The sequence below is a fragment of the Narcine bancroftii genome, chromosome 8 (assembly GCF_036971445.1).
Source record: "Narcine bancroftii isolate sNarBan1 chromosome 8, sNarBan1.hap1, whole genome shotgun sequence".
In the NCBI taxonomy this organism is placed as follows: domain Eukaryota; kingdom Metazoa; phylum Chordata; class Chondrichthyes; order Torpediniformes; family Narcinidae; genus Narcine; species Narcine bancroftii.
The window spans coordinates 20,624,640-20,640,646 of record NC_091476.1 but is presented as its reverse complement, the minus strand read 5'-3'; the positions used below and the strand labels follow the sequence as shown (position 1 = coordinate 20,640,646).

The window sequence follows — 16,007 nt, the reverse complement described above, 5'->3', positions numbered from 1 at the left end:
GTTATTAAAATAGCTGAGTAGATCACTAGGGGTCTCCTCTATTGACAACATTCACTGTGAGCATTGATTAGGGCTCAAAGAATTATTGAGAACCCCTACCATTCATCACACAGTATGACCTAGTACCATTAAGGAGGTGGTACATCAAAATAAAGACTGCCAGTGTGGGAGATTGATGAACAGTATCCTGTAACCTAGACTACCATAAATGAAATGAGTAAATATCAAAAAATATTTTTTATATTATATCTTAATGCATTCAGGTGATTTGTATGCACTGGTCTTGAGAAACTCTTACAATACAGTCTCTTCAAATCAACCTCAACTGTACACATTCTTAATCCTTCAAGCATTAGACACACTACTTTAAACCAGATGAAAAAACTTCAAGGTTTCCTGTGCTCCTAAATAAAACAACTCAAGTTCTTCTATCTTTCAATATAGGTACCTGTCTGCTTTTTGCTCGCACCTTGATGAAAGGGTCAGGCCCAAAACGTTGGTTCCCCTTTACTTCCTTTTGATGCTGCATGTGTATTGCTAACCAAGTTTTTAAATTTAATTTTTAGATCAGAGATGCAGTACAGTAACAATTAACCTACCAATCCTTTACGTCTCTGGAAACAATCACCCAGTGAAAACCCATGCAGACACAGGGAGAATGTCTAAACTCATTACCTGTACTGAAACTGCAATAGCATTGAGCTCACTGCTATGATATCCACTGCCCTATTTTTTTTACTTCAGCTAACATAAATATTCTGGTCCATTACCATTACATCCTTGCTAGATTGAAGCCTAAAACTGCACAGTCTTAGTATTTTGAAAGTTTGTAATGTATGAAATTCATTAGTTTAGCCTGATAGATTTAGTTGAATTCTGACAAGATGAGTGGAAGATGATCATCTATTTGCTTTTATACATTCCCATTCTAAAGTAAAAGAGGTCTCTTTGTTGTTCTGAAATATTTCAGTTCCACCAAAAACAAATTTTAAATTTGGATTAGGTTTAAACAATTTCTCACAACTTTTGTGCATTTCCCCATCACTCAGTCTTTAATTCCTGCTTAATAGTTGACAAAAATGAAACATATAGTAAAATTTCAGAGAATACACCAACCTGTGAAAAATTCTCCAAATTCCTGCTCCAGCTTCAATGCTTTCTCAAAGGTTTTGGTTGCCTGTTCTTCAGTTTGTCGCTTATTCATTTCCCTATTGTAACAAAAAATTAACTCTTTTGAATATTTAACAATCAATTATTATTGAACAGTTTAATACTCCAAAACATTAAACAAATCACGAATATGAAAATTTGATTGTGCTCCAAAATTGGCAAATACTGGCCAAGCCATATGGCTATTTGTGGACCATAATGCACCGATCTGCCATCTTGATATTGGTGGTTGTGAAGGGGTACAGATTTGAACCAGGACCACTGAACTATTTAAAAGCCGATCAGCGCCTCTTAAAAGTGAAGGTGACCTCTGCATCAGACAAAGGGAAAAGTTTAACATAAAGCAGGTCAGTCAGCCAACAAACGTAATCTTGAGTGTTAACTGACTTTTGCCCACAGGTGCAACCTTGTCTGTTGAATATGTTCTTAATTTTGTATTGTAGCAGCACACTGAGTTGAGCAGAGTCTGGTTGTTGTTTACTGTTTTAATCAGCACGTGCTTAAGAACCTGCTACCAGCAACTCCCGTGCTTTGCGTGGTGGAAGTGACGTCAGCTTCTGGGCTAAGGTCTGACCCACAGTCCTCCCAGCTGCAGACTCGCCTGCCAGGTGGACAAGCCGCACATGACCCCGCCCCCCCCCCCCCACTCCCAAGACCTGCTGATGGGAAGCACAGAGTCCACAGCCTGCACACCGTCAGTTCTTCTAGGTGGCTAGCCTTCTCATCGTGGGTGGCATTCAAGGTCAAGATGCGCTGGTTTGAGACACTCAATGGTAAAAAGGCTCTTCACAACCACCAATATCAAGAAGGCAGATCGTCGCATTATGGCGCACCGACTTGGCAAATGAAAACATAGTCACTCTGTTGTAGGTCCTTGGGCATAAAAGAGGGTGTTCTGTGATGGGACATCAGGGCTGGGGCAAGTGTTCCAAGCCACTCCTAGAGTTTAGTTAGGACTGCCATTGGTGTGTCCTGGCTACGGGATTCCGACACAAACTCACCAGAAACTGTGAGTGGGGCGCAATAAACCAGTTCAGCCAATGATGTGGCCAGATCCTCCTTGGGTGCCGTGCAGATGCCAAACAGCACCCAGGGAGTTCTTCCATCCAGACTGGCCCTTGGAGGTGTGCCATCAGGGCTGACTTCAAGTGCCTGTGGAAACATTCGATGGAGCTGGGTTCCAAGGAGTGGTGCCAGTGCAGACCACAAAGCCGATGTGAACTATACACCCCTGTTTGAAGTGACGTGGGCTTGGAGTCCCAACCGTACCATCCATGTCGTAATCAGGGCTCTGGCGCATGTCTCAAAGGCCATGTCAGCAATTGGGACAGTTTCTGGCCACCTTGTGAACCTGTCCAACATAGAGGAAAAGTATCCTGCTCCTCTCAAAACCAGCAGTGGGCTGATGATGTCCACATAGACATATAACCATTTACGGAGCGGAAATAGGCCATGCACAGGTTCAAATCTTCTGTGTGTCGGCTAGAAGGGTTGCAGTGGGGCCTTCATGTGTCCGGACTTTGAAGGTTTGTCCAGTGTGTTCATGTCCTGACCCAGTGCCCGATCTGCTGGTGTAGGTCATGCCACATGAATCTATCTGCAATCAGCCGTTGGATGAAAGGGTGGGCTAAACTGTGTAAAGGCATTGAAGACTTAGCGCTTCCAAGCAATTGGGACATTGGGCTGAGGTTGTCCAGTGGACACATCGCAAAAGAGCTTGTTACCTTTGGGCCTAAGGGTATGTCTTTGAGACGGAGTCCTGAGACTGCGGTTTGGTACTCCAGCATCTCGCTGTCCAGTTGTTGTTCCTTAGCTAACACTGCATAATCCATCCCTGGACACAGTGCACTGATTGGATGGAGGTGCATGACAGTATTTCGGCCACCACATTGTTCTTCTAGAGATGTGGTTAATCGTGGTGGTAAACTCTGAGATGTACAACAGGTGACGTTATTGGTGGCTGAATACGGGTCCAACACTTTGGTGATTGCGAAGGTAAAGTGCTTGTGAAGATCGTGAACTCCCTCCCTTCCAGGAAAGTGCCGGATGGCAAGGTACAGGACCAGCAGCTCCCTGTTGAAAACGTTGTACTTAAGTTCCATGGGTTGCAGGTTCCGGCTGAAGAAAGACAGAGCTGCCTGAGCACACCGCCAACTGCTGTGTTGGAGGCATCCACAGTGGGGACTTCAATCTGGGGGTGGACCAGAACCACGGCATTTGTTGTGCTCGTGTTGTTGGAAAGCTGCTGTCACCTCCTCTTTGGCCTTGCCGGACATAAAACTGAAAAGGGGCCGCTGAAGGCAGAAAACAGTAGTAGAAGTTAACCATCTCAACAAATTCTTGCCTGCCTTTAACCATGCTGGGACTGGCAAATTGGCAGATAGATTCAACTTTTGCCAGCAGAGGAACAGCTCGATGGCAGTCAATCTGGTATCCAAAGAAGTTGATGGTGGTTAGGCCAAACTGGCACTTAACCAGGCAGCGGCAGAGCATGCATAGATGTGCTAAATGTTCTTGACAGGAGCAGCTGGTGTTAAGTACGTCATCCAGGTAGATGAAAAGAAAGTCCAGATCTTTCCAATCAGGCACTGGAACATCTGTGCCATGTTTTTGAGCCCAAATGGCATCCTGAGGAAATTGAAAAGGCCAACGGGGGTAATGAGGCTGTCTTGGGTACATCATCCAGGAAGACTGGGACCCAATGATACCCTCGACCAGGTCATCCTTCAAAATGATGTGCAGTACTATAGCGATCGGATGTGGTGGCATTTTACAGCCTCCTATAGTCACCGCACGGTCTCCAATCTCCCGCAGATGAGCACCATATGGAGTGGGGAGGCCCATGAGCTGTCAGAATGCCACACAATCCTCATCTCCTTCATTTTCTTGAATTACTCATTTGCAAGGCGGAGCTTATTGGGCAGTAGCCTGCAGGCCCAGGCATGAAGGGGTGGGCCCTGTTAGGGGATGTAGTGCAGCACGCCATGCTTAGGGACTGTTGAGATAAACTATGGTGTGATGATAGATGGGAACCCTGGCAAACTTGTTGTTGGAATAAATGATGAGGTCCAATTGCAGGGCCAGTAACTGGACTCACTGAGGGAGAAAGTCTGGATCATCTTCGCATCAACCAATCATTGTCCCTTCAGATCCACGAGCAAGCAGTACGCGCGTAGGAAGACCGCACCCAGCAATGACTGTGATACTGCGTCCAGCATAAATGTCCATGTAAAGCAGCTGGAACTGAACTGCAAGGGGATGGTTTTTGTGCTGAAGGTGCAGATGCTGTTGTTGGCTGCCGCAAATTCCAGTCCTGTTCTTCTAGTTTGGGTATTGTGACTCGAGGTGGGTGGGACACTGGTTTTCCCCCGTGTCCACCAGGAATCTGCACCCAGAGTGTTTGTCACAAATGTAGAGAAAGCTATCACGGTGACTAGCCACCATAGCCATCGGCGACAACTGGTTCTAGTGTTTCCCCTTGGTGTAAGTGTTATGGGCCCATGACACAGCTTTAATTTTGATGGTGCTTAGTTTGGTGCACCACATTACGTCTGCGCAGATAGTCACGCTGTGCAGGTCTCTGAAGTCTTCATCTGCTAGCAGGAAGCAGATGTCTTCTGGCATTTGCTCCAAGAAGATCTGTTCAAAAGCAGGCAAGACTTATGGCCAGTGCTAGCATGTCACTCATCAGGGCTGATGGCGCGCGGTCGCTCAGGCCGTCTATATGCAATTACTGCATAGCCCTTTCGGGAGGGACAGGCCAAATGTGCTCATTAACAGGGCCTTGAGTGCTTGTACCTGTCTGTCGCCAGGGGCTGATGCAAAAAGTTGATAATGTCTCCTGGTTGAGGGCGCCCACCATGTAGTAATACTTGGCGTTTGAAACAATTTGCCTGACCTGGACCTTTGCTTGCTTGAACCAGACCAGGGGTTGCGCTGTCCATAAGGTTGGCAGATTAAGGGAAACTGCGTTCTCATGCTTGGTCCAAATGCCGTTGGACCTCTAGGGTCACCGTGTTGATCTCAGTGAGTGAACTCAACACACTGAGTCAAGCAGGGTTCAGTTGAACTGTTTACTGTTTTAATCAGTATGCATTTAAGAACCCGCTTCCAGCAACCCCTACGCTTTGCAGGTTGGCTTCCAGGCTGAGGTCTACCCCACAATCAAGAGTCCTCCCTGTCACTGCTGCTGAAGACTGCTGGAGCCGGTTCGCTTGCCACGTGGGTGAGCCAGAACAGTATTTTAAAATTTTTTAGCGTCACAGTACTTTGTCTCTGTACTAGTAATTAGCAAGGATCATCAAAATAATTGTCAGTCACACAGTTAGAGGTCCCATAATTTTCCAGGTGACAAAAATATTTCTAAACTATATATCTGTCACAATGAGGAAGAAGTTGTAGGGGGTAGTTAATAGCAAGCTTCTCAAGACATGGATGTTAGACAGAGTATTTCAGGGTCTTTAGGTTTTCGAGAAGCCATTCTTTACAATAACTCAAATGTGCACCAGCCAGATCAATATATGTTTGAAGGACTCTCTGCTTGTGCCTCAGAACTTAATTTGTATGTCTAAATGATAAATTATTATTTCATGAATCAATTCAATATGAAGGATAGAATTAGTGTTAGAGCACTTGCAGCATATTTGATGTTTGGTGCCAGTTTTAAAACTCAAATTGCATCCAACTAAATGGTCCAGAAACTCTCATCAAAGGATGATGATCTTTTATTTTTCACACTATAAACCATATTGACCAAGATACATACAGACATTTTTCTTCTTAAATATATACAGTGTCGTTTTCTCCCCCTCCCTCCATCTCCCATTTATTTAAAGTTCAAAGATATATTAAACCCGTTAAACAATGTTGTCACTTAATAAAAATAAACAAGAAATTTTACTGAGTCAGTTCTTTTCGTTATCTTCTCCTTCTGTCATTTTAGGTAAGTCCACGGTAGGATTTCTCTATTGTGTTTCATGTATGGCTCCCATATTTGTTCGAATATTGTAATGTTATTTCTTAAATTATATGTTATTTTTTCTAATGGAATACATTTATTCATTTCTATATACCATTGTTGTATTCTCAAGTTGTCTTCTAATTTCCAGGTTGACATAATACATTTTTTTGCTACAGCTAGGGCTATCATAACAAATCTTTTTTGTGCTCCATCCAAATCAAGTCCAAATTCTTTGTTTCTTATATTACTTAGGAGGAAGATCTCTGGGTTTTTTGGTATATTGCTTTTTGTGATTTCATTTAATATCTGGTTTAGATCTTCCCAAAATTTTTCCACTTTCTCACATGTCCAAATTGCATGAATTTTTGTTCCCGTTTCCTTTTTACAGCGAAAACATCTGTCTGATACTGTTGGGTCCCATTTATTTAACTTTTGAGGTGTGATGTATAGCCTGTGTATCCAGTTATATTGTATCATGCGTAACCTCGTGTTTATTGAATTTCTCATAGTTCCGGAGCATAGCTTCTCCCATGTTTCATTCTTTATCTTTATGTTTAGATCTTGTTCCCATTTTTGTTTAGGTTTATCATTTGTTTCCTCGTTCTCCTTTTCTTGCAGTTTGATGTACATGTTTGTTACAAATTTTTTGATTATCATTGTGTCTGTAATCACATATTCAAAATTGCTTCCTTCTGGTAACTTCAGACTGTTTCCCAATTTGTCCTTCAAGTAGGTTTTCAGTTGGTGGTATGCAAACATTGTATCGTGAATTATATTTATCCTTCATTTGTTCAAAGGATAATAATTTATTTCCCAAAAAACAATTTTCTATTCTTTTGAAAACTTTTCCTTTAGAGAATGGGAAAGAAAAGGGATCAATTGTAAAAGGGATTAGCTGATTTTGCGTCAATATTAGTTTTGGTAGTTGGTAATTTGTTTTATTCCTTTCTACACGAATCTTCTTCCAAATGTTGAGCAGATGATGCAATACCGGTGAATTCCTACATTATACCAATTTTTCATCCCATTTATATATATTATATAGTATATGTTCAGGTATCTTCTCCCCTATTTTATCTAGTTCTAATCTGGTCCAATCTGGTTTTTCCCTTGTTTGATAAAAAATCTGATAGGTATCTTAATTGTGCGGCTCTATAATAATTTTTAAAGTTTGGTAGTTGTAAGCCTCCTTGTTTGTACCATTCTGTTAATTTATCTAGTGCTATCCTCGGTTTCCCCCCTTTCCATAAAAAAATTCCTTATTATTTTCTTTAGCTCCTTGAAGAATTTCTCTGTTAGGTGAATTGGTAATGACTGAAATAGATATTGTGTCCTTGGGAAAATGTTCATTTTAATACAATTTATCCTTCCTATCAGTGTTAGTGGTAAGTCTTTCCAATACTCTAAGTCGTCTTGTAATTTTTTCATTAATGGATGGTAATTGAGTTTATGTAGATGGCCGAGGTTTTTATTTATTTGTATACCTAGGTATCTCATTGCTTGTGTTTGCCATCTAAATGCCGATTCTTTCTTAAACTTTGAGAAATCCGCATTATTCATTGGCATTGCTTCACTTTTATTTGCGTTGATCTTGTACCCCGACACTTCTCCATATTCCTTCAATTTCTTATGTAATTCTTTTATTGATATTTCTGGTTCTGTTAAGTATATTATAACGCCATCTGCAAATAGACTGATTTTATATTCCTTCTCTTTTATCCCTTTTATTTTATTTTCTGTTCTTGTCAGTTCTGCTAGTGGTTCTATAGCTAACGCGAACAGTGAGGGAGATAGTGGACATCCCTGCCTTGTTGATCTGCTTAAGTTAAATTGTTTTGATATGTATCCATTTACTGTCACTTTCGCAAATGGCCCCTTATATAATGCTTTAATCCAATTAATATATTTCTCTGGTAGGCTGATTTTTTGTAGTACTTTGAATAAATAATTCTACTCTGTCAAAGGCCTTCTCTGCGTCTAAAGCAACCGCTACTGTTGGAGTTTTATTTCCTTCTACTGCATGAATTAAGTTAATAAATTTACAGATATTGTCTGTTGTTCGTCTTTTTTTAATAAATCCAGTTTGGTCTAGATTTACTATTTTTGGTACATAGTCGGCTAATCTGTTTGCTAATAGTTTAGTTATTATATTATAATCTGTATTAAGTAAAGATATTGGTCTATATGACGCTGGTACAAGTGGGTCTTTCCCTGTCTTTGGTATTACTGTAATTATTGCTGTTTTGCATGAATCTGGTATGCTTTGTGTTTTATCAATCTGGTTGATTACTTCCAGAAGGGGAGGAATTAATAAGTCTTTAAATGTTTTATAGAATTCTATTGGGAATCCATCCTCTCCTGGTGTTTAATTGTTCGGTAGGTTTTTTTTATTATCTCCTGTAATTCTTCTATTTCAAATGGTTTTATTAATTTATTTTGCTCCGATGTTTGTAATTTCGGTAGTTCAATTTTAGTTATAAATTCATCTATTTTGTCTTCTTTCCCTTCGTTTTCAGTTTGATATAGTTGCTCGTAGAATTCCCTGAAGTTTTCATTGATCTCCGTTGGATTATATGTAATTTGCTTGTCCTTTTTCCTTAATGCCAATACCATTCTTTTAGTTTGTTCTGTCTTAAGCTGCCACGCTAGAATTTTGTGCGTTTTTTCTCCTAGTTCATAATATTTCTGTTTTGTCTTCATTATGTTCTTCTCCTCCTTATATGTTTGTAGTGTTTCATATTTTATTTTTTTATCTGCCAATTCTCTTCTTTTAGTTGTATCTTCCTTTATTGCTAATTCTTTTTCTATATTTGTTATTTCCCTTTCCAACTGTTCTGTTTCCCGATTGTAGTCCTTCTTCATCCTAGTTACATAACTTATTTGCCCTCTGATGAACGCTTTCATTGCGCCCCATAGTATAAACTTATCTTTCACTGATTCTGTATTTATTGCAAAGTACATTTTAATTTGTCGTTCAATGAATTCTCTAAAATCCTGTCTTTTAAGTAGCATGGAGTTTAATCTCCATCTATATATTCTTGGTGAGATGTCCTCTAGCTCTATTGCCAATAATAGGAATATCCTTGGATATGTTTTATGTCTGCCCGAATAATATGAATATTCCTTTGGGTGTTGTTTCCTCCATATATCCAAAAGTTGCATTTCTTGCATCGATTTAATTATAAATTTGGTTACTTTGTTCTTTCTGTTAGTTTTTTTTCCAGTTTTATCCATGTTTGAATCCAAATTAAGGTTAAAATCCCCTCCTATTGTATGTTCCCTTGCGTGTCTGCTATCTTCAAAAAGACATCTTGCGTAAATTTTTGATCTTCTTCATTAGGTGAATATACATTGACTAAATTCCAAATATATCTGACATTTTATCATTACATATCTCCCTGCTGGATCTATTATTTTCTATTTTGATTGGTACATTTTTATTGATTAATATAGCTACTCCTCTGGCTTTTGAATTATATGATGCTGCTGTTACATGTCCTATCCAATCTCTCTTTAATTTCTTGTGTTCCATTTCAGTTAGATGTGTTTCTTGCACGAATGCTATATCAATTTTTTCTTTTTTCAGTAAATTTAACAGTTTCTTCCTTTTGATTTGGTTATGTATTCCATTAATATTTAAAGTCATATAGTTCAACATAGTCATTTCATACTTTGTTTATCTTTCCTTTCTGTTTCCTCATCACCACCTTCCCTTCTTATCCATTTCTGCTTTCTTTTTTGAACACATTATAAGACAACATTTCTAAAACATAAAATATTTCCACTATTCTCATATCTAAAATTCTTTTAACCCCAATAGCCCCTCCCCTTCCTGAGTTGTCCCTTGTCGGGCAACCACATCTCCCCTCTCCATTTGGATTTGCGAATTCACTCGCAAGCGTCAACTGATTTCGCAGTGACTGTAATTCTTCCACACACAGCTCCCCCCCAGAAAAGATTTTATTCTTCATATATAACACACATGTCAAACTCTGGCCCGCAATATAATTATATTTGGCCCGCAAGATCATTTCAAAAATGTATTAGAGGTGGCCCGCCCTGCAGCGAGAGCCGATGTTGTTTTTTGGTAATGTCACCCCCACCATTCATCCCTTCCCCCCTTAAAAGATGGCCAGAATATTCTCAAAAAGGAATCCAGAATGGTAAAGTTCCACAAACCTTCTGCTGGGAATCCTAACAATACCCGGGCATCAGATCCACTGGACGCGGAGGGAGCAAGAGTGTTGCAGGTTGACCGTGCAAACTTTGAGAATGGGGAAAACAAAATTGTAACACGAGAAGTCTGTTGATGTCATCAGCTGGCAAGCCAGTTGGAAGGTTCCCCGCACAACCAATCACTTCTCCCACCTGGCGAGCGCCTGTGATTTCCTGTCGGCGCGATGGACATGGCAGGCTGCGCACGGCCCCCGCTGTTCCGCAAAGGCTGATCGGCAGCGCGCTGGGCCTGAGTGGGTGGGTAAGCAGGGGTGGGCAGAGGGTGTAGGTGACGAGTAATGGACAGGGAAAGTTATGGTGGTGCGAGGGGCAGTTAGAGGGAGGGATGAGTAGAAGGAAGGGTGTATAGGATGGGGTGGGTAGAGGCAGAGCGAGTGGAGTGAGGGGTGAGTAGAGGTTGGGTAAAGGACTGGTCAGGTAGAGGGATGGTGGGCCGAGGATGAATAGAGGCCTAGAGCCTGAGGAGTGAGCAGGAAATGCTGAGTCCTGATGCAGGCCAAAATGGACACAGCCTGTGAATGCTGACTACATCTCCACAGGGACCAAATAGGTTTCCCTCAGGTCAAGCAAAGGGTGAACTTGAGCTACCTACTCCTGACCTGTAACATTATCCTCCAAAAGTTATATCCTAAAGTTTAACATTACATATGTTGAAAGAAGAGAAAACATGCAGATATTGTTGAAAATTTTCAATAAATATTTAGTTCGGCCCTCGACTTAGTCCAAGTTTTTAATTTTGGCCCTCCGTGAATTTGAGTTTGACACCCCTGATATATAACAAAGGTCACTCTCTTAATTCCCTCCTTTCTTCCTTTCTTTCCCTTCTTAGATACATACACACATACATATAGTTTGTTGTCATTTTTGTTCTTGTTACATCTCTTCATCTCTCTGTCTGTTTTGTAGTTCTGCAAATTTTCGTGCTTCTTCTGGATCCGAGAATAGTCTGTTTTGCTGCCCTGGAATAACTATTTTAAGTACTGCTGGGTATTTTAACATAAATTTATAACCTTTTTTCCATCGGGTCGTTTTTTCTGCATTAAACTCCTTCTTCTTCTTCAGGAGTTCAAAACTTATATCTGAATAGAAAAGAAATTTTTGACCCTTGTTTTACAGTGGTTTTTTTGTCTTCTCTTATTTTCTTCATTGCCTTCTCCAATATATTTTCTCTTGTTGTATATCTTAGGAATTTTACTAGAATGGATCTTGATTTTTGTTGTGGTTGTGGTTTAGGGGCTAATGTTCTGTGTGCTCTTTCTATTTCCATTTCTTCCTGTAATTCTGGTCTTCCTAGGACCCTGGGGATCCATTCTTTTAAAAATTCCTTCATATTTTTGCCATCTTCATCTTCCTTAAGGCCCACTATCTTTATATTGTTTCTTCTATTATAATTTTCCATTATATCTATCTTCTGAGCTAACAGCTCTTGTGTCTCTTTAACTTTTTTATGTCATCTACTTCTATTTCTATAGCTGTTTCTCGTTCTTCCACCTTGTCTACTCTTTTTCCTCTGTACTTTTTATTCTTCTTTTTATTTCACTGAATTCTTGTGACTGCCATTCTTTTACTGTTTCCATATATTCTTTAAAAAAAAATCCATGTACTTGCCCTTCCCTTCAGCTTCCATTTCTCTGTGTTCTTCCTCTTCTTCTGAGTCCACTCCAGGATCTGTGTCCTTTACCTCTGTCTCTTCTGGTTTTTTTGGTCTTCTTATTTTTACTCTCTTCTTTCTTGCTCTTGTTATTTTCTATGTTTTCCTCTTCCTGTTGTGTTGTAGTTGTCTGTTTCAGCTGTGGAGATCGACTCCTCAGCTGGTCCCCCCTCCCGTCACTTTTGTTTGATTCCGTGTGCCATTTTTGTAGTCCTGAGTTCGGGGCTGCGACTGACCTCAGGGAGCGGGCCTCCTCGTACAGGTAAGGCCTTCACCTTCTTCTTCCAATGTCTTTTCTTCCCATTGTTTTTGGCTTTTCTTTCTTTGCTGCCATTTTCTCCACCTTTTTTTTACTTTTCTGGAGAGGGCTGGAGTTCCCCGACCGGCCACTACTCCATCACGTGACTCCTCAAAGGATGATGATTTTTGAGGAGATTACAACAATGAAGACGCTGTTTACATCTGGTACTGCACGGATGGCAGTCTCTTCAATCTGAGGCATCTGCAAGCTCACACCAAGACACAAGAGCAACTTGTCTGTGAACTACTCTTTGCAGACGATGCCGCTTTAGTTGCCCATTCAGAGCCAGCTCTTCAGCGCTTGATGTCCTGTTTTGCGGAAACTGCCAAAATGTTTGGCCTGGAAGTCAGCCTGAAGAAAACCGAGGTCCTCCATCAGCCAGCCCCCCCACATCTCCATCGGGCACACAAAACTCAAAACGGTCAACCAGTTTACCTATCTCAGCTGCACCATTTCATCAGATGCAAGGATCGACAACGAGATAGACAATAGACTCTCCAAGGCAAATAGTGCCTTTGGAAGACTACACAAAAGAGTCTGGAAAAACAACCAACTGAAAAACCTCACAAAGATAAGCGTATACAGAGCCGTTGTCATACCCACACTCCTGTTCGGCTCCGAATCATGGGTCCTCTACCGGCACCACCTACGGCTCCTAGAAAGCTTCCACCAGCGTTGTCTCCGCTCCATCCTCAACATCCATTGGAGCGCTTACATCCCTAACGTCGAAGTACTCGAGATGGCAGAGACCGACAGCATCGAGTCCACGCTGCTGAAGATCCAGCTGCGCTGGGTGGGTCACGTCTCCAGAATGGAGGACCATCGCCTTCCCAAGATCGTGTTATATGACGAGCTCTCCACTCGCCACTGTGACAGAGGTGCACCAAAGAAGAGGTACAAGGACTGCCTAAAGAAATCTCTTGGTGCCTGCAACATTGACCACCGCCAGTGGGCTGATCTCGCCTCAAACCGTGCATCTTGGCGCCTCACAGTTCGGCGGGCAGCAACCTCCTTTGAAGAAGACCTCAGAGCCCACCTCACTGACAAAAGACAAAGGAGGAAACAACCAACCAATTTTCCCCTGCAACCATGTCTGCCTGTCCCGCATCGGACTTGTCAGCCACAATTGAGCCTGCAGCTGACGTGGATTTTTACCCCCTCCTTAAATCTTCGCCCGCGAAGCCAAGCCAAGAAGAAGACTTAATTTCAATTCTGCACTTATAGATAATAAAGTTTCTTTCCTGATGTGAAGATAAGTTGGTTGGAAGCTAACCTGATGTCATTTGAGCTCTGATCATTTCTGGATGTAATCAGTGACATCCCAGATAGTCCAAATTACTAACACAGCTTTAAAGCAATCAAATATATTCAGCTGTGCACACATTTATCATCAGAAATTCCCAGTAGCTGTCATATGTTTCTTGACAAGTAATTAAATTTCCAATGAGGAAAGAATGGCAAATGTTAAATTTATTTTAAGTATAAATTCCTTCAGACTGCATTTATTGAATTTTACATATTCAATAATTCAAGATTCTTTTATTATCATGTAATATTACACAAAATTTCCTTTAGTCTTCATAGGGAATAAGGTATGAAGAAAACCTTGCAAACCAAGAATTGTAACTCAATTTCATTCCCCAAAAGTGATTGAGTGGAAGTTTCACATGTAAAGGGATCACTCAATAGGATAATATTCATGAAGCATATCTACTTTACTTTTCTTTACAATTTTGGTCCAGAAGACAGATAAATGAAACCTATTACTTATTAGAAAAAAAAATGTAATTAATAATGGCTTTGTTTAGAGCCAGAGAGAACACTGTACTCACATGAGGGATTGCACAGATCTGGGTTTGATGAAAATGGCAATGGAATAAAGTAGTGCAAGCTGTAACCTCTTAATTGCATTCCCAGACACATCAAGGATGCAGTGTTTTCCCTATGTGGAAGAAAGTGAGAATGTTAGTTATGTTAAGTTAATGAATTGGATTGCAATTCAAAATTAAGAGCACACTATAAAAGCAAGGCTAGGTTATGATAAACAATATATTGTTGCTCTCTCTTCAAAAGCCAGTGAAACTTGTGTATCCTGATGATTAATTCTGAAAGCAAAAAAAGGTCAGAAGAGAAGAAATGCAATGGTCTGACACACAAAAAACCCATCTTCTGACACCAATGTGGAAGCAGAACATGTGCATGATTCCAAATGAATACTTTGTGCTTGATACAAGCATTGAAATTAAAGAGAAAAAAATGTGAAACCTCTGACCTGATAAGCAGAGAGGACATTAAGTGGCCCTGATAAAATGTATTTATAAAGAAGCAATACATGAAATAGTGCAAGCTCTGACAATGATTTTGGCCGTGGCATGATGCTAGACGAATGACTAATCATGTACATTTGTTAACAAAAAAAAGGACAGGCCAAAAAGTCATTAATGGTAATGGCCAAAATTGAGGGGCAACATAAATCAGTATATTGAGAGGCATTGATTAAACTAGACCAGACTGTGTGGATTTCCTTTGACAAACTTGACCTAATAAGGAGAGTTGATGATCAGGAAGTGCATTTTAAATTTAGGTACTTGATAAAATCTCACACTGGCTATGATCAGGGAGGTAAAAGCCTCGAATTCATTGAAAATACAAGTTGGATCAAAAAATAGGAGGAAAAATAAAATGTTAGTGTTCACCAGGAGTTTTAGTGACTTTGTGGGTAGAATTCACTGAGCTTTCTCTGCACCATTATTAACTCTGACTTAAATTTTCAAATGTGCTATCCTGTTGATAATGAGGAAGAGAGTTCAAGGCTGCAAAAAGATATTAATGCACTGGTGAGGTAGCCCCCAAACAAACAGATAGAATTCCTGAAAAATGTGAGGTACTTCACGTGGGGAAGATGCCTCATAATGTATAAAAACAGGTCTCAAAGTTTGTGTCTCTACATTTGAGTATAGCAAGATGAATGGTTAAAGCAGCATACAGGAGTTGGGGCAATAGAATATAAGAACAGGGATATCATGTAATAACTAATAATGCTAAGACATAACTAAAATACTTTTACACAAGTCATAAAATGGAGATGCAGAAGAAATTTACAGGCTGAAGAATTCAAGTTAATGTGAAGGTGTTGATGAGACAGATTGTGTCATGTCATGAGAGAAAAAAGTGCTTGACTGAGAGATCAAAGTTATTAAGAACTGAAGAATTAGTGCAGAAACAAGAAAAAATAATCACTGAGTAATGGGATTCTGGAACAGAAAGGGTAGTGGTGGAAAGAACCATTGTTCCACTTAAAAGGTACCCAGATGGCTCTTAAAGAACTATGAGCAAAAGATTACAGACCCAAGAAGAGCTGGGAAGTGGGCGTTACTCACATTGTTCCACTTATGTGTGGCATTAGATAACAAGATGAATTGTCTCCTGTGCCATTAATTTCTATGATTGGTCAGCAGGTATAACTGAATAGCAATCAAGGGATGAAATCCAGGCAGATAATCTTCCCGACCTCACCCAAATTCAGAGCTATGAATAGGCCTACAAGCAGTTAGTTTGGTTAACATCATAAAACAAGAAATAAAATCATTGACTTTTAAAAAAAATCTGCTTAGATATCAACTGAGAAAGGAAATGGAGCTCAGCAAACATTGTCAAAGAACATTAACAGCTTTGCTCTCTGATATTTT

General features: G+C 40.3%; 1 protein-coding gene across 6 annotated transcripts in view; it reads right to left on the bottom strand.

Annotated features, from left to right (window-relative positions):
- Positions 1 to 16,007, bottom strand: part of LOC138740440 (disks large homolog 3-like) — a 379,720-nt gene that overhangs the window by 5,130 nt on the left and 358,583 nt on the right. For all 6 annotated transcript variants that reach the window (XM_069893062.1, XM_069893063.1, XM_069893064.1 and 3 more), the window contains 2 exons: positions 14,151 to 14,260; positions 1,117 to 1,208 (listed from right to left, as the gene is read on the bottom strand). In XM_069893062.1, the coding sequence (XP_069749163.1) occupies positions 1,117 to 1,208; positions 14,151 to 14,260 (202 nt within the window). The remainder of the gene's footprint in view (positions 1 to 1,116; positions 1,209 to 14,150; positions 14,261 to 16,007) is intronic.